Source organism: Neovison vison, chromosome 11 (assembly GCF_020171115.1).
Source record: "Neovison vison isolate M4711 chromosome 11, ASM_NN_V1, whole genome shotgun sequence".
NCBI classification, from domain to species: domain Eukaryota; kingdom Metazoa; phylum Chordata; class Mammalia; order Carnivora; family Mustelidae; genus Neogale; species Neogale vison.
The window spans coordinates 61,854,248-61,880,792 of NC_058101.1; the positions used below are offsets into that span (position 1 = coordinate 61,854,248).

Here is a 26,545-nt window from a genome sequence, read left to right on the forward strand (position 1 = left end):
AGGGCAACTCCCAGCCTCAAAGAGGTCAGATTAGGGGGCTTCTTTGCCCAAGGTCCCAAAGCTAGAATGCAAACAAGTCCGGGAGACTCGGGATTCGAACCCGACTCAAGGCCGTATCATTCATTGCTACTTTCAAAAGAGAAAGAATTTGGAGGTCGAAGAGCTGGGCTCCTTTTCTTTCTCGCCCTCCCTCAGTCGCTGCCGGACTTCAAGCTCCATGCGGGCAGGGAGCTACGGCGCCCTCGGCTTACACCCAGCACGGGCACACAGCGGGCGCTCGCGAAGAGTCCTCCCCGGCGACATCGGAAGGAAATGGTTCCCCATTTGCTGGAGGCTCCTGGGCTTGCGGGCAACCAAGCAGAGGCCACTGCACGCCGTGGGTGTGGACGAGCTGGGTCGAGCTGGAAGCCCAGCACCCGGATCGAGACGCGTCTCGGGTTCCCGCGAGCTCGGAGACCCGGCCCGGGCAGGCTCTGGCTTGGGGACCACCGGCGCCGCCCGCGCCGCAGCAGAGCCTCCGCGTCGTATTGCGCACGCGCGACGCCGGACCGACTCCGCCCCGCCGAGTAGGGACCTACAGCGGGCGCGGCGGAGGCGGAGGCGGTGGCGGCCTGCGGCCGGCGGTGTAGACGCCCCTTCTCGGGAACCGGGACCCGCCGGCCGGGTGAGTGGCTGCGCCAGAGGGCGAGGGCCCCGGGTTCGCGCACGGGACGGGCGGGGCGGGCCGGGGAGCGGAGGCGGCTGCGGGGACCGCGCGGGGCGGGGGGCGGCCTGAGGAGGCCGCGCCGGGGCGGGACGGGGCGGGCAGTCCGGGGCCGGGTCGTGCGGGCCACGGTCTGCGCGTGTCGCGCGGTCGACCGGCGAGCCGCGTCGTAGCGTGAAGGCCCCCGGGGCGGGCCGGGGACGGGCAGGGGGCTCCGGGCCGGGGGCCTCCCAGACCCCGGGGCCGCGGTGGCGGCGGCATGCGGGGCCTTTGTGCCGCCGCGACCCCGCAGGCTCGCCCCCCGCGCGTCGGTCGCGAGTCGCGGCGGCGGCGTGCGGGCCGCGGGGCCGCGGGTGTGGAGCCGCGCAGCCGGCCTCCTCCGCCCGCCCCCAGCGTTTTAAATGATGCATCTCCTGCGAGGATTTCTACCGGTCGCTCCGAGCAGGAAGTGTCGTCAGGAGGCCATTTTTAAAGCCTCCTGCGGGCCTGGGAGGTAAGCGTTGACGTGGTGGGACTCTCCGTCTGTAGTTGGAGGAGACCCCGCAGCCCCGCCACGGCCTGACCGGCCCGGGAGACCACGCAGTGAGCCCCTGCGCCCGCGCCTCCCTTCCTAGCACCACGCTGTTAGATGAGGACTCGCCTTGGAGACCGTGTGCCCTCCGTGTGAGAGTGCCAACAATAAACTTGAAAACCGGACTGGCATTGTCTTTCCTTGGGAGTTGCGCGGCGTGTGCCCCGGGATGGGCTTGTGCACGGAGAACCTGGGCACCTTCTGCCAGAGAGGGGAGTCAGGGGAGCGTGGATGGTGAAGGTTTGACTTGCTCCGACGCTGATGCAGCCTTTGTGGGACCTCCCCATCCCAGGTGTCCTTTCTCTCTTGCGATCTTGGGTTGTTGGGCAGTTTCAGGCAGGGTGCAAAGGAGTGACTATTTCTTCACCGGAAAGGGAAACCAAAGGAGAGAAAGAAAGGGAACACGTAAGTTCCTCTGTGTAAATGTAGCGCATTAAAATAACGCTGACTTTAAAAACTGAGATGATGAAGAATTAGCCTAACATTAAACAAGTTAAAAAGTGACTTAGCACTTTGTCCTCTATTTAAAAGTCTGCATATCTGAACTGTAATGTGTTACAGCCTCTAAGAATTGTATCTCTTGAGTTTAGAACTGAAGTCACCAAGGTTAAGACAGCCGTGGTCTCCAGGAGCTTGTCCTGCTTTCCTAGAGGAAAGGAGGAAAAATAAGAATGTATACCTTTATCTTTCTCTGAGTCAGGGATGCAAAGTTCAACCCCTCGGTCATGTGTGTACTCAATAGGAGATACTGGTGGAGGGTTCTCGAATCCCAGCAAATAGTTGTTTAGAAATCAGTGTCATATAGTCTCTTCAGAATGCCAGGAGAACGTTAGCTTGTTTTAATCATCTAATATTGATGTTCTTTTTCACCTAGGATGCACTTTTTTAAATTATTTCTTATCCTAGATATAATATAGCCTTGAAAGATAACCCTTTTGTATGTATCCGGTTTTGTTATGCTGATAACATTTATTATAGATGCATTTTGAAGACAGACAAAGGAGGGTATTATTCCATTGAGCCTCCTTCCTGACATGTCAAACGAATGTATATATTTTTTTTAAATTCAGTGATAGCAATGTGGGAAAAACAAAACAAAACAATGCCAGGATCTGCCCTGGTATATTTGCCTTTAAATAAAGAGATCCAGGCCAGTTTGGGGGCAAGAGGAAAAACAAAGAACATTTTCGTGATCATTGCTATGAAGGCTGGCATTTCATTCATTCACTCATTTATTCATTCATTCCCTCAACCAATAAGTATTGAGTGCCTCCTGTGCCAAGCCCTGTGCTGTTGATGGGTAGACAAGGTCCTCAGAGTGAGGCCTCCCAGCCTTGACTGTTCTCAAGCTGCCTAGGGTAGACTGCATTTTCTTTGTTCACATATGCCAGCCCAACTAATTGTAATTTCCAGAAGCCATCCTTGGAATGGAGGGGGTACGGGTCGGTCCAGAGACTGTAATCCAGATGTTCTCATCATGGAATAGGGGTGGTGAGGCAGCAGAATCACCTGGAAAAAGTTGTAAACTGCGTGCCTCAGCCCATTTCAGGAAAAGAGCAGTCTGATTTATTAGGTCACCGGAGTCCTAGGAAACCTTTTCTTTCTATTTTAAGTTCCTGTGTTACCTTGCCATACATCCCTGCTGGAGAAGCGTCTTGGGGGCTCATTCTCCTTATATTCTGGAAGACAGTTCCTGGGGAACCAAGGCTGCACAGACCCAGGACTTACATCCAGATGCCTGGCTTCTGCTGCACGGTATTTGCACAGTGCTTGCAGCCTCCAGGATCCCTGGTGTAGAAGCCTGTGCCAGGGCCTGCAGGTGTGAGGCTAGATGGGGCTTGGTGCCTGAGAAGACAAGGCCTGAAAGAAGGAACAGCCCTGGAACTTGCCACACTTTTGACTCATCTGCAGCTCGACAGCCCCAGGCAGGAAGTAAGAACGGTACCCGAGTGACAGCAGATGCTGTGACTTGAGTTCACAGTCTCGCACAGCCCGCTAGCAGAAAGCAAAAGAATTTTGATTAGACACCAGCTGACCAACTCCATGACCTGGGAAAAGACACACAGCCTCTGCAGCTCTGTTATCTTAGAAGCAGCAGATATTGAAGGTGTACTTTGAGGAATATTGAGGTAATGTATGAATGTGCCTCTGCAGGCACCTGGCACCCCATCCACCTGACTTCAGTCAAGATGCTCCAGGATTGCCAAGGCCAGCCAGCCACCACGAGCGTCCTGATCAGATCACTGATACAGCATTTACTGCCTCACTGAAACCACCCATTTACTACTGCTCTCTATCTCCCATTACACTCCTGAAAGACAGCAACCCATACCAGGTGTGGGGGTAAAATAGTCTTGGTTTGCGCTCATTATATGCATACACTGCCAGGCATAGGTTCCACGCCAGAAACAGTTACATTTCCAAGAATCTGCAAAGTGGTTACTGTCATTACATTCTTTACAGACAGTATCAGTGATGACATTTTCCAAGGTCAAATGGCTAAGCAAGGGTAGGACCCAGCATCCCCTTGCCCAGGCATCCCACTACCTTCCAAGGCAGTGGCCTTGCCCCCATTTCCAGCACCCTTGGCTGGGATGGGTATATAAGAGATTATACAATGACGTTCGTAATATTCTTGCCATCCCCACACAGTTCTGTGCACCTGTAATGTCAGGTAGTGGTTCTTAACCTTGGCTGTATATTAGATTTACCTGGAAAGCTTTTAAAACTCCCAGAGCCTCCCCCACACACAGTGGGGCCCAGGCATCATAACTTTTAAAGCTCTCCAGGTAATTCTAGTGTGCAGTAGGGCGACCACCCCAGGTACCTCCTTCAAAAAATAAGTTTACCATCCTGGGGGTATTAGGACAAGTAGATCACCCTAATGTAGTCAAGGTTAATAATCACTGCTGTGGTGGGAGATACTTCTTTATTTGATTGTACTTTTTATTAAACCCTTAATCCATTTCATCTACAAAACTTGGTTTTACTTTAAGCCAAAACCGGGGGGGGGGGGATACAAAAATATATATGTCCTTCATTTTTGTCACCATTAGAGACCTCAAGTCCCTAGATGTGTTCAGTTACACACAATTTTGTAATGCTGCTTGTAATACTACTATGTTTTTTACCATGTTTTTTTTTATGCTAACAAGAGCATAATTTCCCCATAACATTTCTTTTCCACATAGAGAACTGTACATTTGATACTCTAACACTCTGCCATTGGTCATATTCTTTCTGTTGAAAGGTCTTCTCAAATTGTTAAAAACAAAAAAATACTATGTAATAACTTAGTTTTCTGATATAGTCTCAGTTGAAAAGCTTCACTGTGTCAAGTCTGTCTCCAAATAACTCCTTTGTAGATGGGGCTGTGGAGGAGATCCTCGCCTCCAGCCCCTGAGGATCTCATCTGGCTGATTTGTTAAGCTAAGAGTTTCTGCTTCTCAGGAGTTTCCCGGACTCCTCTACATTCAAAGGAGGCTTACAATAATAACAGGTTGACTTATTTCTTAACAGAACATGTACTGTTTGTTAAGCATAAGGTTACCTGATGTTTGCATATACCTTTATCTCACATCAGTGTGTAAATTAGGCATTACCATTCCTACTTTACAAGTGAGAAAATTCAGGCTCAGGGGAGGTTAATAGATCCAGATTGACACAGTTATTAAGTCCAAAACCTAGCTTTTAAACCTTGATCTCCCAAGGTCATTGTCTTTTCCACTCTTACATTTTCCCCCTAGAAAGTAGAGGAATCAGTACAGCGACTTTCTTGTCCAGCCTTCTTGCCCCATTTTGTTCCCCAAGTGATACATTTGGTTTCAGAAGGAAATCTACAATCCCAAAAGCTATACACTTGTCAGCAACATTTGGAAGTTGTTTTTTTTTTTTTTTAATTTTTTCAATTTATTTATTTATTTAAAGATTTTATTTATTTGACAGACAGAGATCACAAGTATGCAGAGAGGCAGGCAGAGGGAGAGGGGGAAGCAGGCTCCCTGCTGAGCAGAGAGCCCGATGTGGGGCTCGATCCCAGGACCCTGGGATCATGACCTGAGCCAAAAGCAGAGGCTTTAACCCACTGAGCCACCCAGGTGCCCCTCAATTTATTTATTTTCAGAAAAACAGTATTCATTATTTTTTCACCACACCCAGTGCTCCATGCAATCCGTGCCCTCTATAATACTCACCACCTGGTACCCCAACCTCCCACCCCCCCGCCACTTCAAACCCCTCAGATTGTTTTTCAGAGTCCATAGTCTCTCATGATTCACCTCCCCTTCCAATTTCCCCCAACTCCCTTCTCCTCTCTAACACCCCTTGTCCTCCGTGATATTTGTTATGCTCCACAAGTAAGTGAAACCATATGATAATTGACTCTCTCTGCTTGACTGATTTCACTCAGCATAATCTCTTCCAGTTCCGTCCATGTTGCTATAAAAGTTGGGTATTCATCCTTTCTGATGGAGGCATAATACTCCATAGTGTATATGGACCACATCTTCTTATCCATTCGTCCGTTGAAGGGCATCTTGGTTCTTTCCATAGTTTGGTGACTGTGGCCATTGCTCCTATAAACATTGGGGTACAGATGGCCCTTCTTTTCATGACATCTGTATCCTTGGGGTAAATACCCAGCAGTGCAATTGCAGGGTCATAGGGAAGCTCTATTTTTAATTTCTTGAGGAATCTCCACACTGTTCTCCCAAGAGGCTGCACCAACTTGCATTCCCACCAACAGTGTAAGAGGGTTCCCCTTTCTCCACATCCTCTCCAACACATGTTGTTTCCTGTTTTGTTAATTTTGGCCATTCTAACTGGTGTAAGGTGATATCTCAATGTGGTTTTTTTAATTTTTATTTTTTTATTTTTGTCATTCAGGAGCCATCAATTTGCACTTCAGTCATTTCAAAGTGCAGGGTAGTTGGGCAAAAAGAAAGTAACACTTGGTGTTTTTCTTTTTTTAGAACTATGTACCCTTTCAGTTCAGTTCTGATTCTTTGTAATGGTCTGAAAGAGTTCTTGCTGAGTGAGCTACCAGCTTCTTCGAAAACACCATTTATCTGGGCAGTGATAGCACTTTACAGGCCTAATGTTGCTTTCCCCGCCCCCCCCCACCCCAATCAGGTGTTGCTGCCTACATGCTACTGGGCACTTTGAGGTAGAATGCTTTAAAATTTTGCTTGCTGGGAAACACTTCTTAGACCAATCTTTGCTATAACTAAGTAGACAAAGGAACAGAAAATAATTTTTGAGCCTCTCTGCTATCTTGGCTGAGTGCTTTGTGTATGTTCTCTTGTTTGGCTTTCCTAATTACCTTTTAAATCTGAAGATCCTAAAGCCTGTTTCCTTGCCTGACAATGCACAGAGGGAATTACTTGCCTAAGGACCCGAAGATACAGGGACAGAATCACAGTTTGAACTGCAAACCTTCTAACTCCATTCCCTTTCCCTTTGCTCATAGTACTGCAGCTCCGTCCCTGCACTGGCAATGGATTTGGTAGAAGTCCCATGGAAGGATTCCTGGAGAGAGCATCCTGACTCTGCTTCTCCATCCAGAAGTGATGTGGCCAGTCAACTACTACTACTTAGTTTGGTGGACATCTCAGGAACCAAAACTAGGTGTGGATGTGGGTGGCATGTATGTGATGTAATTGGCTGGCCACCTCTCACATTACCATCTAGCTTATAAATGTCCTTGCACTTACAGGGATATTTCACAGTTCAGCTGGGCTTGGAGAGGATCAGGGAATTCAGTAACTAGCTTATACATAAACCTAAGTTGTCGTGAGTACTCCCTTATGTGGTTTTTGCATCTTTTCACATTAGCCACTTTGCCTCTAAGGCTAGGTGATGGTCTTAGCTCCAGAGGTAAATTGTGTTTTAGGCTATACAACCCAGTAACTGTAATTAAAATCATGATGTGAGATTCAGTGTACATTTGGGAAAAAGCAATCATTAGGCAGTGAAGAAGCATGTATTTTAGACCCTTTGACTCTTCATGTGATTGGCATGATTTCTTTATTTTTTTAAGAGTTTATGATGTGTAACTGACCTAAGCACTTTACATCACATTATCTTCATGACAAGCCTGTGACATAGGGACTGTAAACAGTTGGCCCCAGGTCACACACCTAGAAAGGGATGGCACTGGGATTTGAATCCCTGTACTATGATTCCGGAATCTGCAGCTTTAAATCGTGTCATTACTTCTCTTCTAATTCTGTTAAGCATTTGACATTTCCAGTATTTAGAAGTGCGATGCTTCCATCTTAATGAGAACTTGTATAACCCTCATGGTTTTTTATAGGCTTTTCTTTTTAATAGGTTTTTATAGTGTCACTGACCTGGTGTCTGACAAACAGTCTTTTTCTCCATCCATCTGCATAATAAACTTAAGAAACCAGGCCAGGTGAGCTCAAAATCAAAAGGAAAAGGCAGCAGCAGGGAATGCTGCACGGCCTCTCCCTAGGAAGAGACAAGATTGAGGAAGCACATTTATGACAAACCATGCCCTTCTCTTTGGGGTTTGTTAGTCATCTTTAGCTGATGCTGTAGATAATTCTGCATTAAAAAGCTCATTGCGGGTGCGCCTGGGTGGCTCAGCGGGTTAAAGCCTCTGCCTTCGGCCCAGGTCATGATCCCAGGGTCCTGGGATCGAGCCCCGCATCGGGCTCTCTGCTCAGTGCAGAGCCTGCTTCTCTCTCTCTCTCTCTGCCTGCCTCTCTGCCTACTTGTGTTCTCCGTCAAATAAATAAATAGATAAATAAAATCTTAAAAAAAAAAAAAAAAAAGCTCATTGCGTCCTGTGAAAAAAACAGACAACTTAGTATTCATTGGACATTTTATTTCTTGTGTCCACGGTTAATAATACTAAGTATTTTCTGTGCTTTTGAAAGCCCTCCTAAGTTATCTTTAAAAATATTTATATGTTTCTGGTCCTAGGAGGTCAAATGCAGAGGTTTTGGGATAGAGACATGAGTTTGAAAGGTAGGTCAACACTGAAACTGCAGTTTACTGAGCGCCCTTCCAGTGTCAGGCATGCAAAGCTTTTTATCATCTCATATAAGCTTAAGTCATCAGCCCCCTGGGCAGTGGTTTGCCAAAAGGACCCAGTTTCCCAGGTGGTTAGACCCTATGTGAGCCAGACAGAATGAGTTGTACAAAGGGAGAGGGCTCGCGAGTCAGTCACTCGGGTGCACCTGAAGCGACGTCAGATGCGCTCATGTGTGGCACCAACAGCAAAGGCATCTTAGTTCTTCCCTGCCATTCACCGCATCCATTCACACCTGTCATGGGGTGCACTCATATCTTTACCCCCCACAATTAGACACAAGCATGGCATCTTTGTCACCTGAGCTGAGGAAGTGCCAGTGTAGAAACACTGCATTATCTTGAGAATGGTTTAGAAACGAGAAGATGCTTGGAAACAGGTGACTGTAATCCCAATGTGGCTTAGATGTCTTGCCTCCCATTAAACATATTTGCTAATCACAGCCTCACGCTTCCTACTGGCACTTGCTCCTAAGGATTCTTAACTCAGAATAACTGACAAGATAGTTTTATGGAGACACTTCTGAGAGGACTGCACTCCTTCAACGCTGTAGATGGCTTGGTTCATCCATCAGGATGCACTCCACTTCTTGCCAAGTATGTGATCTTACCATCCAGTCTGTCTGGGATTTCAAGTTTTTGGTTTTAGGAGGAATAATGTCTACAAGTTTTAAGAGGACTTGGAAAGAAAATGGCAAAACTGTTTTCTATGAATTTTGAAGAATCCCAGAGACTGGGAAAAGTGCTGGAAAACTAAAAATGCACAGTTGGAATCCTGGTTTGGGTGAGTCTTCAAATGGAGGAATCTCGTCTGAAGATTCTTGAGAATTTCTTAGAATTAATATGTAAGATGTTGAAGTAGTTGGTAAACAGGTTGTGCCTGGCAAGTGAGTTACTTCTTTCCTCCCCTCCCATCCTCCTGTCCTCTTGTCCCCTCCCTCTCTCTAGATAGTAGGATTACGGGGCAAGTAGATAGCAGATTTGGTATCAGCTGGTATGCAGATCTTTAGAACAGAATTGAGAACCAAGGACTAAATGAGAGAAAAGGTGTGCAGGTTGATCATAGTTCTCTCAAGAGGGATGAGGATGTTTGTAGCCCCAGAACCAAGATATAAGAAAGTTATAAGGACAGTGGTTTCATTTTCATTTAAGGGCAAATTCTCAACAATGAGAACTACGGGACAATAAAATTAGCAGCCTAAAGACGGGAGCAGTTTTGTTTATGGCAATATAAGACCATCAGTTGCATGATCAACTGGTGAAGATGACTTAAAGGTTTGAAATGTTGCTGGCAGTTTCTTGCAGTGATTTCTAATACTGTCTTTCACCACAACTCAACTAGCATAGGGGTAAGTCCAGAATTGTCTGTCTCACCTGTGACACTGAGACTCCTCCACATTTGGGAGCCACTGGACCAGTCCCTAACATAACCCAGTATGTTAGAGTCCCTTTTCACCTGTGCATTCTTGGAGCCATGATTTTCTTAGCTTCTGGCCACAGATCTTATTCCATTTTTGTTTTGTTTTGTTTTTATTTTTTGGTTTTTTTTTTTTTTAAGATTTTATTTATTTACTTGACAGAGATCACAAGTAGGCAGAGAGAGGTGGGGAAGCAGGCTCCCTGCTGAGCAGAGTAGGGCTCAATCCCAGGACCCTGGGATCATGACCCGAGCTGAAGGTAGAGGCTTTAATCCACTGAGTCACCCAGGCACCCCTCTTGTTCTGTTTTAATGGGATGAAAATGCCCATGCGAACACGTTGACGATAGCAGTATTCTCAGATGGTAGAATCCTGTGATTTCAGGGGTCAGCACTGGGAGACTGGGCTTGGAAATCATGTAGATGAATGTAGGTAAATAAGCAGGTGCGAAAGGGTGACTCGCGTGAGAAATAGCAGAAGTTCTGCTTCTAGAAGTTCTCGTACTAGTATTGTCCCTGGGGTCTCCCTTCACTAAATCCAGTTTATAACTCTGGAAAATGAAGTGCATGGGAGCTTCTACGAGTGATTCCTAAAACTTCCACCTGTTGTGTATACCAGGCGTGCAGTGGGAAATGGAAGTCCTTGTCTTTGTCCATTACCAGTTTGCTAGCTGGAGGCATTTGCACGTCTTGCCCTCTTCACAGTCCTCTTCCATAGGTATGTGTTCAAACACTAAAGGCAGAGGGAGCACCTTGTGACCCCATGAGCCTCTGCCCACTTGCTGTCTAAGTATTACATACACATTCATAGTTCAGCAAGTCTGATTGAGTCCTAGATGCCACCAGGGTTCTGCTGCATACTGGGAATTGCCTTTGAAAGGAAGAACCAAGATGCCCTTCAACGGATGAATGGATAAGGAAGATGTGGTCCATATACACTATGGAGTATTATGCCTCCATCAGAAAGGACGAATATCCAACTTTTGTAGCAACATGGACGGGACTGGAAGAGATTATGCTGAGTGAAATAAGTCAAGCAGAGAGAGTCAATTATCATATGGTTTCACTCATTTGTGGAGCATAACCAATAGCATGGAGGACAAGGGGCGTTAGAGAGTAGTAGGGAATTTGGGTAAATTGGAAGGGGAGGTGAACCATGAGAGACTATGGACTCTGAAAAACAGTCTGAGGGGTTTGAAGTGGCGGGGGGGTGGGAGGTTGGGGTACCAGGTGGTGGGTATTATAGAGGGCACAGCTTGCATGGAGCACTGGGTGTGGTGAAAAAATAATGAATACTGTTTTTCTGAAAATAAATAAATTGGGAAAAAAAAAAAAAAACCTCTGGGAAAAAAAAAAAAAAAGAAAGGAAGCAGCTCTCTTTTGCAAAAGCAAAACAGGGAAGGACAACAGTGTCAAAGAAATAAGCCCTGTAGTCAAACGCGGTATGTTCTTAAGTGGTCCTTTCCAAAAATGCTTTTAAAGACAGGTTTTACCATAAGTGACTCTTAATCTCACAAAACAAACTGAGGGTTGCTGGAGGGAGAGGGGTTGGGAGAAGGGGGGTGGGGTTATGGACATTGGGGAGGGTATGTGCTATGGGGAGTGCTGTGAAGTGTATAATCCTGGCGATTCACAGACCTGTACCCCTGGGGATAAAAATATATTATATGTTTATAAAAAATAAAAAATTAAAGACAGGTTTTATGCTGAATTTGAATATGCAATAATTACTTCTCTTGACCCAACAGAAGGGCCTACTGCTCCTGCAGGTTGGCCTTTCAGACTTAAGTTTGCCTGGCTCTGGACCTGTGAGCACTGTGCCAGAACAAAGCTTCTACTCCCCCCTCATATTGCTGCTCATCATTGAACAGACACTCAATGGGTATCTCTGTATGCCTCTTGACACTTAGAGAAGCACTTTGAAACTTCAGAAGTGTTCTCTTACACTCTCGAGCGTTTTACTCATTGTGGCAGCGCTGTGGGAGAGGTTGGATAAGTGTCCTTCATTCTTGTTGCCAGATAAAAAAAATTGAGTCTCAGAAGGCTTCAGTGGATTTTAGAAGGTCATAAAATAAAGGCTTTTTAGCAGATCCCCAAATAGAATTTTTTTGTTTGGCTCCAAGTTCTTGTATGTTCTGGAAAAAAGCATGTGTACTTAAAGGTAACTTTTTATAGAAGTCATCGTCAGCATTACACCTGTTGTTGCACTTGCTGTAGGGACATTTACGTCTCTGCCACCACTGCCCAGGCAACCACCACCTCTCACCTCAGCCCCCCATACTGTCATTCCACCCTCACAGATACTTGTCCATGCAGCAGCTGGGGGCTTTGTGGGGGTGCAAATCACAGCAGGCCAAGTCACTGTTCCAGTCTCCCCTGTTATCTGTCTCAGGGACAGGAAAAGCCACATCCTTACGACTCTGTGCTAGAGCTTTCCTTGATCAGCACCCCTACCCCCTCTGACCATGTGGACTATTCCTCCTCTTCCCTCCTCTCCCCTCCTCTCCTCACTCAGTACCCTCTGTTCTCCACCTCCTTGCCATTCCTCAGGTGGTCCAGGCCCACATCCCACAGACCTTTGCCTTCTCTCTGCCGGAAACCCCCTTCTCCCAGACAGCCCAGTCCTTGCTCCCTTGCCGCCCCGAGGTCTCTGCTCAGAGGTCAGTCTCACGGGAGGCTCTCCTGACTCTCCACACCATCCCGTGCCAGCCCTGCAGCCTCATCACGTACTTACTTCCTGGCCCTGGCCTGGCTTTATGGCTGTATTTTTATCAATAACTCATCACCACCTAAGAAATAACTACGTTGCCTGTTTCCCCTCTCTAGACCCTCCTGATGGACAGATTGATCCTGGGTTTTGCTCACTGCTGGCTTGTAATAGACGCTCAGTAAGATGTTGATGGAATCAGTGTCTGTCTACCCAACATTGCCGGTGTATTATTGAGTTCTTACATTTGTGAAAGCAAATGGAGCAAATGAGAGAACTGGGAATCCAAGCTGCCAGTTAGCTTTCATATAGAAACAAATGAACACCAGAGCCGAAGCCCTGGCTCTCTTCACCACTGGATAATTTGTGCGTTTAAAGTTGAAGTAGCACCCTCCTGCACAAAGCTTTATTCAGGCTTATATGAAATTATACCTGTGAAATTGCTGAAATGCTGTCCGTGACCCCTAAAAATAACTGTCACGTATCAGGGCTCTTCTGAATGACAGCTGTGGTTTCCTTGCTGCCAGCCTGTTATGGTTGGTCTAAAGGGATGAGTTTTAGAGGGCTGAATTTAAAAATGTCTTCCATAGGCTTCTTATTTGCCATTTCTGTTGTATTATGTTTTTTTTTTTTTTTTGAGGGTTGTTGGATGATTTTTTTTTATTTTTTCAATTTATTAATTTTCAGAAAAACAGTATTCATTATTTTTTCACCACACCCAGCGCTCCATGCAATCTGTGCCCTCTATAATACCCATAACCTGGTACCCCAACCTCCCACACCCCCGCCACTTCAATCCCCTCAGATTGTTTTTCAGAGTCCATAGTCTCTCATGATTCACCTCCCCTTCCAATTTACCCCAACTCCCTTCTCCTCTCTAATACCCCTTGTCCTCCATGCTATTTGTTATGCTCCACAAATAAGTGAAACCATATGATAATTGACTCTCTCTGCTTGACTTATTTCACTCAGCATAATCTCTTCCAGTCCGGTCCATGTTGCTACAAAAGTTGGGTATTCATCCTTTCTGATGGAGGCATAATACTCCATAGTGTATATGGACCACGTCTTCCTTATCCATTCTTCCGTTGAAGGGCATCTTGGTTCTTTCCATAGTTTGGCGACCGTGGCCATTGCTGCTATAAACATTGGGGTACAGATGGCCCTTCTTTTCACGACATCTGTATCTTTGGGGTAAATACCCAGGAGTGCAATTGCAGGGTCATAGGGAAGTTCTATTTTTAATTTCTTGAGGAATCTCCACAATGTTCTCCAAAGAGGCTGCACCAACTTGCATTCCCACCAACAGTGTAACAGGATTCCCCTTTCTCCACATCCCCTCCAACACATGTTGCTTCCTGTCTTGTTTATTTTGGCCATTCTAACTGGTGTAAGGTGATAACTCAATGTAGTTTGTTTTTTTTTTTTTTCCCAATTTATTTATTTTCAGAAAAACAGTATTCATTATTTTTTCACCACACCCAGTGCTCCATGCAAGCTGTGCCCTCTATAATACCCACCACCTGGTACCCCAACCTCCCACCCCCCCGCCACTTCAAACCCCTCAGACTGTTTTTCAGAGTCCATAGTCTCTCATGGTTCACCTCCCCTTCCAATTTACCCAAATTCCCTACTCCTCTCTAACGCCCCTTGTCCTCCATGCTATTGGTTATGCTCCACAAATGAGTGAAACCATATGATAATTGGCTCTCTCTGCTTGACTGATTTCACTCAGCATAATCTCTTCCAGTCCCGTCCATGTTGCTACAAAAGTTGGATATTCGTCCTTTCTGATGGAGGCATAATACTCCATAGTGTATATGGACCACATCTTCCTTATCCATTCATCCGTTGAAGGGCATCTTGGTTCTTTCCATAGTTTGGCGACTGTGGCCATTGCTGCTATAAACATTGGGGTACAGATGGCCCTTCTTTTCACGACATCTGTATCTTTGGGGTAAATACCCAGGAGTGCAATTGCAGGGTCGTAGGGAAGCTCTATTTTTAATTTCTTGAGGAATCTCCACACTGTTCTCCAAAGAGGCTGCACCAACTTGCATTCCCACCAACAGTGGAAGAGGGTTCCCCTTTCTCCACATCCTCTCCAACACATGTTGTTTCCTGTTTTGTTAATTTTGGCCATTCTAACTGGTGTAAGGTGATATCTCAATGTGGTTTTAATTTGAATCTCCCTGAGGGCTAATGATGATGAGCATTTTTTCATGTGTCTGATAGCCATCTGTTGTATTATGTTTTAATGTCAATATTTGTTTAAGAAAATATGTCAAGATTTAGCATAAAAATCAAAGGTCATTGAAATAGAGGATACGTGTGGAAATAGCTTAACTAAACCTTAAGTTCATGTATTAACTGTGCTTTATGATGTCTTTTTTTTTCCCCCCTTTAGTGTTGCCTGGACTATCAGAGAATTGAGAACAATCCTATTTGGGGATCATACACTGACTGTGGCGGTTTATAAACAAGGATAACGGATGACGCCCCCCAGGAAGTCACTGCTTCTCCGCCAGTCACGAAGTTAAATGAAGGATGGCCCCTAAGGGTTTTATCATGTGAAGTCTTCCTGAATTTTCTGGTTTTCTCTTTTTGGAAATGCAAATAAAGAAGATGAAGGATATTGGACAGCAGTTATATACCACTCAAGTGAATGATGGACATAATTCCTTGACCATGTCCCCCAAACAACCGAATGCCAATAGAGCCACTCGACCAGATAGACAAGAAGCGCAAGCTCTCTTGTGTCAAGGCTCAGAGGCAGAGGCTGCCATGATGACCATCGCTACGTGTATGAAGTGCAAGAGTGTTGACAAAATCCCGCTTCAAGATTTGAAAAAGGGTACTGGGCCAAGCCAGAAGGAAGACAAATACGTTTGCTTCAGATGCAACCTCAGTGTGGCCACTTCGCATTTCCATTTTGTGAATAGAAATCCCAGTGCTACTCCTGTAGGAAATAAAGCTGAAGCCATCGCCAGTTCCATCAATAACAAATTTAAGGTAAGGAACTTTAAGCCAGGCAAATACTATTGCGATAAATGTCGATTTTCCACAAAGGACCCTCTTCAGTACAAAAAGCACACGCTCCAACATGAAGAGATTAAATTCATCTGTTCTCACTGCAGCTACATATCCTACACAAAAGGGGAGTTCCAGAGGCACCTGGTGAAACACACAGGCATATTCCCTTATCAATGTGAGTACTGCGACTATGGTGCTATTCGGAACGACTACATTGTCAAACACAGGCGCAGAGTGCATGAGAGGGCGGGGGGACGGCGACCGCCTAGAACTGTTGCCAAGCTGGAGCCAAAAAGAATCAGCACATCGAAACAAAATACAGAGCTCCTGAAAGCTCCCAACCCAAGGACTGCATTTCAAAATAAGTTATCAGATCAACTCTCAAGGTTCTCCCTCCATACAAATAAAGACAAAATGCACAATATCATGTTGTTGCCGGAATCAAAGGAATACCAAAAAGATGTAGTGTGTATTCCAAATAAAGTGACCCTGATGGAGCCAAATGAAGGCCGTCTGTTTGAGAACAAAAGCGTGGAGGTGGAAGTGTTGTCCCCAGCGAAAGAGCCTGTCCAGCCAGGAATGCCGTTGACAGTGGTGGCACCAGCAGAACTTGTGGTCCCTGCCAACTGCTTGGCCCAGCTGATCGATGTGAAGGTCGTCAATGGGACCCAGCAGCTTGTCCTGAAACTGTTTCCTCTGGAAGAAAGTAACCGCCCCGAAGCTGGTGGGGGTGAAGGGGGTAATTCTGAGCATATGATTAAAGAGAAGGGTTCAGCTGAACCAGAAAAAGTGGTTTCTGCAAGCCAAACAAAGTCACTGGTGATTGAAGGGAATGTTGGAAAACTGGCAGGCACTGATCATCTTCAATCGTCAGTTCAGAAACAACTTAAAAATGTGAAGTGGGTCAGGTCTTATGATTTTTTCATGTCAAACTCTAGTGTGCACAATCAAGAATCCCTTCTCTACCCAGATACAGTTGAGGACTTCCAGAAAAAATGTAGTATCTATCCACATAGACCAGCTCTTCCTTCTCTCTCTTTAAGAGGTCATTCTCCAGCATCTGTAGTAAAAAACAGTGTGTTCCACAGTTTCAGAGCTGCATCAAACCCTTTTCCATATAAAGCTGCTGTTTCTTTTGCTGAAGATGGAAGGAACTCACTTAGTGACTCACAGCAGTTATATCCCTTGGCTGCATCACCTGCAACCATGTCCTTCTCTGGAGAAAAGGGTTTGTTGCCTGTAAGTACAAGTAACTTGGAATCTAGACATGAGATCAGTATTCCTATAAAAATGGTTCCCTCTCATAGGAAGTTGAAGGACAAACAGACCGAGGAACACAAGGCAGTATCAAACACAGGCCAGATTTCTTCCCAACATAAAAGCGAATATTTACACGTAAATATACCAGGAGAGGATAGAATCAGGTCTCAGCTGCCCGTGGAGGAGCCTTTAGAATTAAAGAATCCTGAAAGGACTAAGGACTCTTTTGATGGTCCAGTCATCTCGTCAGTATTTTCTCTGAGCTCTGGGTCTGAAAACGTCCCTGAGGGCGTTAAGTGGAATAGTTCAACGTCCAAAATAAAGTCAATTGAACTCTTGCGCAGAAAGATAGCTCAGTTGATTGAATCCTGTGGCAAGCCGTCATCTTTGTCTGCAAATAACGCACATCGCCGTTCTGTAGGGCAGGCATCGAAGGGAACTTCGCAAGCTGCTCCCGAAGGTATTCACGAAATTAACGTGTCATTTGCAGGCACTGGCTATTCCACAAGCACACTCCCGAAACCTCAGGAAGACGGTGGTATCAATGGGCCACTCACTCCTCAGCAAATATATCCACAGTTTATAGAAGGCAGCAGTGGGAAAACTGAAAGCAAAGTGACTAGGAAGGCCCATGTTACTACTCCAGTATTGATCCCCAAAGGGGCTGTGTTGAGGGTTCTTAATTCTTCTGAGGACACCCACATTATAGAGGCAACGTGTGAAGCACCGGTCAGCATACCTTGCCGTGAGACCCAGTTAATAAAACCCATTCCGCTCTGCCCAGTGAGACAGACAGACTCAGACTTACCATCTTTGACAAGTGAAAGTGGGCCCATAGATATGTCCCAAAATCTTGATATACCTCTTCGGCCAAAACCAAGAAAAGAGAGTGCTTTTTGTAGCACCATGCCTAAAAAAACTGGCCCCCTGCACGGTCAGCAAGGAAGCAGTGAAATGAGTAAGCAAGGCAAACTGCTTTCCAGAAGTCTTCCTATAAGTAAAAACAAAACCAAACAAGTGAATTCATCCAAGAAGAAAAGCAAAATCCAGGCTGATCCCAGCCGCTATCTCAAGGATCCTTCAATTTTTCAGGTTGCAAGACAGCTTCGACTGATTGCCGCTAAGCCAGACCAGTTGATTAAATGCCCCCGTCGGAACCAGCCTGTCATCGTGTTAAACCATCCTGATGTTGACTCTCCAGAAGTCACCAACGTGATGAAGGTAATCAATAAGTACAAAGGCAATGTCCTCAAAGTCGTCCTATCAGAGAGGACGAGGTGTCAGTTAGGCATCAGACGGCATCATGTTCGCCTGACGTACCAGAACGCAGAGGAGGCCAATCAGATAAAAAGGCAAATGATGTTGAAAATGAAACTTAAGAAGGTGCATAAAAACAACTACCAGGTGGTGGATTCCTTGCCTGATGACTCATCGCAGTGTATATTTAAGTGCTGGTTTTGTGGGCGGCTTTATGAAGACCAGGAAGAGTGGATGAGTCACGGCCAGCGGCATTTGATAGAGGCAACTAGAGATTGGGATGTTCTTTCTTCCAAGGGCAAATAAGTAAAAAATGGTCTTTGAAGCAAATTGTTTTTCTTACTTTTAGTTTATTCTAGTTTGTTTGTTTTTCCCCTTCCTCCCTGGCTCAATGGGAGAAATGCAGATTGTAGGAATGGGAGGATCATTCATTCTTCAGAAACTTTGTGAGAATGTTGACAGCCAGGAGTCTTAACCTGAGATGACTGACTGGACCTTGGCAGGTGTCTGTAGCCCCTGGAGTCGTATGCACAGATCTATGTACATGTGTTTTTCTGGAGAGAAGTGAAACTTCCAGATTTCCAGTTGAGATCCAAGATGTCTTTGTTTAGCACCCCTTTTTTCTGGGTAGAAACAAATCTGGTGATCTGTTCAGGGGGGCATGTTTAGGGTGTTCTAAACTATGTTCTTTATTCAAAGTGTTACTGAGGAATGAAACCCATATCTTGGTGTACACATCCATTTTTCTCTGCACTAACTCGTGCTGAATATTTGATACATAATGGAAATCATACTTTCTACTTTGTTATCTTAAATTGGGTTATAGAAAATGGCTCTTCCTTGAAATTCCTCATGCACTGGGCAGTACTCAAAAGTGTTGTCTCTAGCACAGAGCATTAGCTTTGCTTGGCCACTTGAAAGAATGATGCCAAGGGTTTGCCTGAATTTATTACTTCAGCAGTAGATATTCGGGGAGGAAAGAAACATTTTCAAAGCTTTGCTTTCTTTTTAAATGTCCTGATTTATGACAGCTTGGGAGGGATTGTACCTTTAAAAAAAAGAAGGAGAAGAAAAAGAATGGTCACAGAGATAAAATATCCAAAATTAAGGCTCCTGTGTGCCCTTACCACCCTCACAAACGTAACGTAACTAGTTTAAAATGTGAATGAACAGGCTTCTTATGACATAGGTAAAACTGGGGAAGACAGTTCAAGGTAGGACTATGAAGAGAGGTATGACTTTATAGTGATCACTGGTTTCCTTTGAGCACTCTCAGACCAGGACGAAGGCTTCATGCACTTTCTCCACCACTTAGGATCTCAGACACTGCCCCTCTCCCCGCCCCCAGCTCAGAGCCCGCTCTTCCTCTGCCAGTTTTCTGAACAGGCTCTCCTGTGGAGTGAGACACTTCCCTATTCACCTCCTGTCCCATTCCTTTTGTGCCTTTGAGGACCCTTAAGGCTTTCCCTCATGAAAATAAACAAAATAGAAACATCCCACCATCTTCGTTGAGGTTACAGAAACACTATTCCTGGTTTTCACTGATAGTCACAGTCCGCTTCTAACTTCTCTTTCCCACAGTCTGTTCTCCCGATCGCTCACCTTTCCTAGGTAGTAACTCTCGAGAACACCTGCCTCTCTCTCCACCAATAGACACCAGCACCACGACTGGTCCACAGGACACGTTGTGTGCGTTAGGAAAAACTCCTTCCGCACCTTTACCACCTCGTGGGCAGATTGGTGGCCTGGCAGAGGGAGCTTGGGCTGGATCTCGCCCTCACTCGCCCACTCCACCAGGCAACAACCATCACACAGAACACACCCACGCACCCCAAACGGCCACAGGGTGGCTCCAGCTCTGTTTTCCTCCTCCCTTTAAGACTGCTCCATCCTTAGGGAATTCGTTAGTGCAGTGAATCGAACTGGGGGCCGTTATAACTGGAAAAAACTTGAGTGAGATTTCCGTTGTGCTGGTTAGTTGGAACTTTCTGTGTTTTGTTTTGTTTTGTTTTGTTTTGTTTTTACACCCGTGAAAGTCTTAGACTATCTTCTGATAGGTGGAATTGTAATTCTTTGCAGTTGGTTCTCATTACAGATAATCAACATTGCTTATGTCTGATTGAATGCATGAGCATTAAGTTGGCTAATTGGTTAATTTTTATTGAAATTTAAAACTTGGGTTTTTTAGATGTGTATATATGCATGTGTGTACACATATAAATATTTTTTACCATATGAAAACTGCAGTAGCTAATTTTCTGATTTCCTATTTTATAATGAAATTATGTGGGCTGGAAAAACAGAAGACATTTTATATTCTAGAAATTATTTTGGAAGCACATTTTTATAATGGTGTGATCTCATTTTTAAGAAAATGAAAGCACAAGTAAGTGATGAGTCTGGTTTCTATGAACAAACAGGAGTAGAAACCCCTGAGGATCATTCTGTTGCAGTATTTCATCCCCGCGCATTTCTAGTTGGTGCTTTCCAGGAACTGGATCCCGCGTACCACTTCACCACATAGAGGAGAACACTGCAATGTGAGCCGTGTGTAGATGTGTGCCCTGCCGGCAGAATGGAAGGCTCCTAACATACTGAGAAGAAAAGGCTGTGATTTTTTTATTTTTTATTTTTTCTCCTTCTATACCTCACTGCTTAGTAGCATCTTTCTTGAGAGGCAAGAGCACGACCTTTCAAGAAAAGTGACCATGAATCAAGTCAGAGTGTTAAGTGTCAACATGAAATATTTATACTTTGCAGCATCAACCATTTTTCAAGTATTACCTAAAACTCAGCTTATGTACTTGTATGGAGCTAAATTTTATGAGTAGACTACGTAGCAAAGTGGTTTTTTTTTTTTTTTTTTGAGATTTCCAGAGCTACAACACTTTTTTGAGGAATCCTGAAGGCTCCTGAAAGTCATAAAAAATGAGAAAACAAAATATGTCTTTCCTCCCTATATGAAGAACTTTAGGAAATAGTTTGTTAACATGTAGGTAAATGTCAGGAAACATTTCTAACAAAATTGAACAAGGTAGGAGTAGAACCATGTTGAGTATTTACATACTCCTACCTTGATTTTGAAGGACCTGTACTTGCTAAATTTTATTAATAGTACTTACTAATAAAATTTTACACTTATTTCTTAGAGTTTCTTACTTTTGGGGGCCAGAAGTGAGATGATCTTGTTATAGTTATGACAGAGTGAAAATTTAAAAAAATAAAAACAACTCATAGTCTCATAGATAATATTTTACCCAAATTTTTATCCCCTCCCCAAAACATTTTGTGAGCCCTACTGTGGGCCAAATGCTGTTTGTTAAACTAAACACAGAATATTAACCCTCAAAAGCTCCATCCCTCTTTCTTCATAACCTACTAGGTATAAACCATCCCTGGAAACAAAGATGTGGCATTGCTTGGCCTTTGGAATAATTTTTGAATCTGTAAATGTCAATATGAGCAGAAAACAAAACATTGACACGTTTTAAGCATTATTGTAAGTCCTGTGTGAACAGTTTGTGTGTCTGCTGCTCTGGTTTTGAAACACGTTTGTATATAGATAGAGAAGTTGGCGTAAATTTTGTTAAATAAAGCAATTGTAAAATGTTCTCTGTCCTTTCATTTCAGTGTTCAGGGGGCTATTCATGACATAGTCTATCTTGTGGGATAGGTCTCTGAAACATGGAAAGGTGTTCTTCTGTACAGCACAGGTCCCTTGAGTTCCAGGGGGTATATTTTGAACTTAATGCACTGCTGGCTAGCCATGCATACTCTGAAATGACACCAGGTCCCTTTTTTCTTTTGATCTACCTTGAAGTCACAAGAGGTGCTGGTTTGGGCAGCAGTAACAATTTTCATCTCATGGTCTGTAGCCTGGTCAGAGATGGTATGTGGTCACTGCACCTGCCTCTCACCTGGGAGGGGCCTGGAGTGGGAGAGCTCCCAAGTGGTTGATGAGCCAGCTGGACCATGTGGGCAGCTGCACTGTGCCATCGTCTGTCCAAACATCCTCTCATCTGGCACGCATACCTGGGAGGAAAGAGGATGAGGATGTTCAGGGTGGGGGTGGGGAGGGGGTTCCCTCATTTCATTCCAAGGAGTCAAAAGGGAAAAGAAGAAATGGACTTGAGTTTTGGCAGATCCTGAGGAAAACATAAAGATGTGAGTTGCTTAAATTCAGCAGTCTGCTGTTCTCATTTGTTAGCTGAGAGGAGTTGTCATCCTCCATCCTATAGATCTAGTCTAATAAGTTGTTGCCTTTGGTTACTTGGGGGGAAGTGGGAATCAAGGCGGTGGAAGCCTCAAGGGGGCTCATTGGGTGTGGACGACCAGAGGGGGCTGCGGAGTGAACAGAGAAGGGGCCTGAGCAGAAGCTGATGTCCAGGCCAGAAAGCAAGGGAGGGGCGGTCGCTAAGCCACATTGTATTGTGAAGGAACCTCAAGCTCCAGAAAGACGAACATTTACGTGAAGCTGAGCAAAGTCATGGGTGAGCTGGGGTTTTAGCAGGAAGCTCCAGGCATCTGAAAAGCTTTTTGCTTTGCAACATGTGTAGAGCCCTTTGCTGCCACCATTTACACTCAGTATGAACTGACTTCTTGAGAGTCTAGCAGGGGTCAGAGCCCTAAGCTGGAGCGAGATTGTGTTCAGGGAATGCGTGCTTCATCTAGAACGGTGCTGTCCAGTAGGGGTATAATGTGAGCCACATATGGAGTCTGAGCTTTCTGGTAGCCACATTTAGGAGAATAAAAAGAGCGGGTGACGTTAAATGTTTTATTTTACCCAATACGTCTAAAATATTGAAACATTTTCAGTAAAAATAAAATGGAGGTATTTCATGTGTATATACATATAGACACATATATATATGTACATATATATACATATATGCACATACATATAGACAAATACACTGCTTAAAACACAATCTTTAGGGGTGCCTGGGTGGCTCAGTGGGTTAAAGCCTCTGCCTTCAGTTCAGGTCATGGTTCTAGGGTCCTTGGATGGAGCCCCGCATCAGGCTCCCTGCTCAGTGGGGAACCTGCTTCTCTTCCTCTCTCTCGGCCTGCCTCTCTGCCTACTTGTCATCTCTGTCTGTCAAATAAATAAATAAAATCTTAAACACACACACACACACACACACAATCTTTATAAACCTGGTATATATCTTCAACTTACAGGAGGTTTAAATTTTAATGCTAAATTTTCATTTATAATGAGATGTCTCACCAAAGCACTTCAGCTGTCTTTAGTGGCAAGATTTTTAACAGCTTCCATTTTTCTACTGAAACGAGAAATTTGGTTCTTCAGGCACCCTAGCCACATCAGATGTTCACTACCCACGTGTGCCCAGTTTTTACCGCACTGAAACACCTAGGACTGGGTAAATCATACTGTGTTGTAAATATCAGCTTGCTTGTATGAGCTCCTTGACAGGAAGAAGTGGGTTTTATTTATCCATGTATCTCTAAAACTAGGGTAGGCCAGGCAAGGTCCCACTAACTCACATTAACAACATGCCCGCTCTGTGCCCAGATTCTGCATCCATGCCCCGCCCTTCTATCCCTAGACCTGTACCTACCTTAGAGAAATGGTTGCACATGTGACTTTTTAAGGTCAATTAAAATTTATTTTGCAGCCTTAGCTTGTCAACCAAACAAGAATTTATTTCTCATTGACACTGCACCCACCGTGCCAGGGAGGGGGTTCCCATCTTGTAGCAGCATCATTCCAACCAGTTGGGCTCCTTCCTCAGTGTGACGGCAAGAGGAGAAGATCTTATACAAGTGGGAAACAACACACAGAACTTGCTCACGATCTGTCGCCCCAGCAGTGGTCACACAACCTCCCCAAGGGGCAATGCCATCCCACTGCCTCTGTGTGCAGAATGGCATACTGACCACTAGTGACATCTAACACAGTGGGCCACAGGCTGAGTGCTGCTGGAGGGGCATGGATGGCAATCACCCTGTGTGGAAAGCAACGCCTTAACCTGATAGTTGTGAAATGGTAACCGTCAGCTAAGGCAGGGTGAAGATATGGAAAAAGAGGAACTTCAACCTGTATTTGGCAATGTCTAAAATTGAAGAAGCAATGTACTGTTTTCATTTGCATTGCCCTGATTCCTAGTGAGACGTGTATATTTTGTATGTATTTCTTGGACATTTTCATTTTCTGTGCATAGACTCCTGGTATTCCTTGTCTGTTTTTGCTATTGAATTTATTTTAAACTTTTTTTTAAAGATTTATTTATTTATTTATTTGACAAACAGAGATCACAAGTAGGCAGAGAGAGAGAGAGGAAAGCAAGCTCCCCGCTGAGCAGAGAGCCTGATGCGGGGCCCAATCCCAGGACCCTGAGATCATGACCTGAGCTGAACGCAGAGGATTAACTCACTGAGTCACCCAGGTGCCCCTATTTTAAACTTTTAAAGAAAATGTAGACCCTATTAAAAATCCATAAAGAAACATTTTTTTTTCCTTTGGGTTTGGTGTTTTTGTACTTTATTTTAGAAATCTCTCCCCACCTTGAAGTCAAAAAAGAAGGCTTTTTGTATTAAATGTAATATTAAAAATAAACTTCCGTACAATAGTGAACACTATAACAAAACACAAGCTGTCAGATAAAGGCTTTGTAAAAGTCTTTTGCAAAAGGAGCTGGGTCCAAATCCTTTTACATGTCAGTTCCGAGTGAATTATTCAGTTGTCCTAACCCTCATTATGGGAGAGTTTGCTTTTTTTTTTTTTTTTTTTTTTTTTGGGGGGGGGAGAGTTTGCTTTTATCCCTGTGTGGGACACTACCTCCATATACCCAAGTTCCATGTTTGTGTGGATCTGTGGATGGGTCTCTGTGTTGCTGCATTACACTGTTCATTGTGATTCTTCTTCAAAGTTAATTCTATTTGTTGAATGAATAAATATGAATTTCAAAGTTAATTCTAATAAGATAGTTTACCATTAACAGAGGTATATATGAAGTGCAGACACTTTCCTTGCCAGATATTAGAAAGCTGTATAATGACCTTGGCTATTCTTGGCTCTTTGCTGTTCAATATGCATTTGAAAATCAGCCTGTCAATCCCTCTTGAGATTTTGATTGGAAGAGTGTTGAATTTACAAACGCATTTGAAGAAAATTTCCATAAATGGTAATATGTTATTTCCATTTAGTCTGCTAATTGATTTGAACACGTAATAGAAATAAAGTTGTGCTGGACCAATAACGTTTTATAATTTATTCCCTTTGGGGGAGGTGGGAAGATTTCATTCATAATAACAATAAAAACTCTAGGTTGCATAATCAATTAAAACCATGAGGAAGGAAGGAAGAGAAATTTTAGACCACCATATCACTTGCAATAAGAGTAGCAAAATTGCCAAGTGCAAATTCCATATTTTAAAAATCAGTGGAATTCCTACACATCGGCATGGAAATAGCTCTCATAGGAATGTTCCTATTACCTCCGCTATTCCATAGTTTAAGAAATGTCCTAACTAATGTATATGAAATTAAAAATTAAAATGGGTCTCTTTGTATTTTCTATGTAAGCAGAAGATTAGAGTTTGAAAGAAAGGAATATTAAAAGAGACAAATTTTCCTTAAAGTTTCACCATAATTTTAGAGTTCCAGCATAATTTTTCCATAGGTTCTTGGAAGATATATTTTATCAGCTTAAGGCAATTCTTTTCTATCCATAAGTTGCTTAGGTTGTTTTCTTTTTCACAACTACATTTGTTAAATTTATGTAACATATTCGAGTACTTTTTCTTTCTTAAAATTCTAACATAATGTATTACTTAAATACATTTTTCTCATACTAAATCTTCCTTATATTCCTGGGATAAACAGTATGTCATCATGATCTATTCATGTATATATAGGACTGAATTTCCAGATCTAATGCTAGAATCTATGCAAATGTTACAGGTCTGTAATTTCCTCTTTTAGTATTGTCCCTATACTATTTTATCAAGACATACCACTCTCATATATATACAATGGAATACTATGCAGCCATCAAAAGAAATGAAATCTTGCCATTTGCAACTATGTGGATGGAACTAGAGAGTATTATGCTGAGCGAAATAAGTCAATCAAAGAAAGACAATTATCACATGATCTCTCTGATATGAGGAATTTGAGACGCAGGGCGGGGGGGTTTTGTGAGGGGTAGGGAAGGAAAAGATGAAACAAGATGGGATTGGGAGGGAGACAAACCATAAGAGACTCTTAATCTCACAAAAACAAACTGAGGGTTGCTGGGGAGAGGGGGAGAGGGAGAGGATGGCCGGGTTATGGACATTGGGGAGGGTATGTGCAATGGTGAGTGCTGTGAAATGTGTAAGTCTGATGATTCACAGGCCTGTACCCTTGGGGCAAATAATATATTATATGTTAATTAAAAATAATTAAGAAAAAAATGATATACCACTCTCACAGATTGGGCAGGGGGGTCACTTCTTCTACTCCGTTTGATGTAAATTGTTGCAGAGAGTAGAGATCAGTTGGTCCTTGGAGAGTTAATCCTTCAGCAAAAACAT

At 44.1% G+C, this 26,545-nt stretch overlaps 1 protein-coding gene and 1 long non-coding RNA gene across 2 annotated transcripts; one reads left to right on the forward strand and one right to left on the reverse strand.

Moving 5' to 3' along the window:
• The first annotated feature begins 605 nt into the window (after positions 1-605).
• On the forward strand, positions 606-21,614 carry ZNF518B (zinc finger protein 518B). The gene is made up of 2 exons (XM_044226190.1): positions 606-664; positions 14,862-21,614. Exon 2 carries the CDS (start codon positions 15,065-15,067, stop codon positions 18,308-18,310), a length of 3,246 nt encoding a protein of 1,081 aa, XP_044082125.1. The 5' UTR covers positions 606-664; positions 14,862-15,064; the 3' UTR covers positions 18,311-21,614.
• LOC122890527 lies at positions 18,985-26,545 on the reverse strand. Its single transcript, XR_006381088.1, has 3 exons — positions 26,434-26,545; positions 21,922-22,036; positions 18,985-19,052 (listed from the first exon to the last, which is right to left on the reverse strand). It is a non-coding gene; the product is annotated as an uncharacterized LOC122890527 (long non-coding RNA).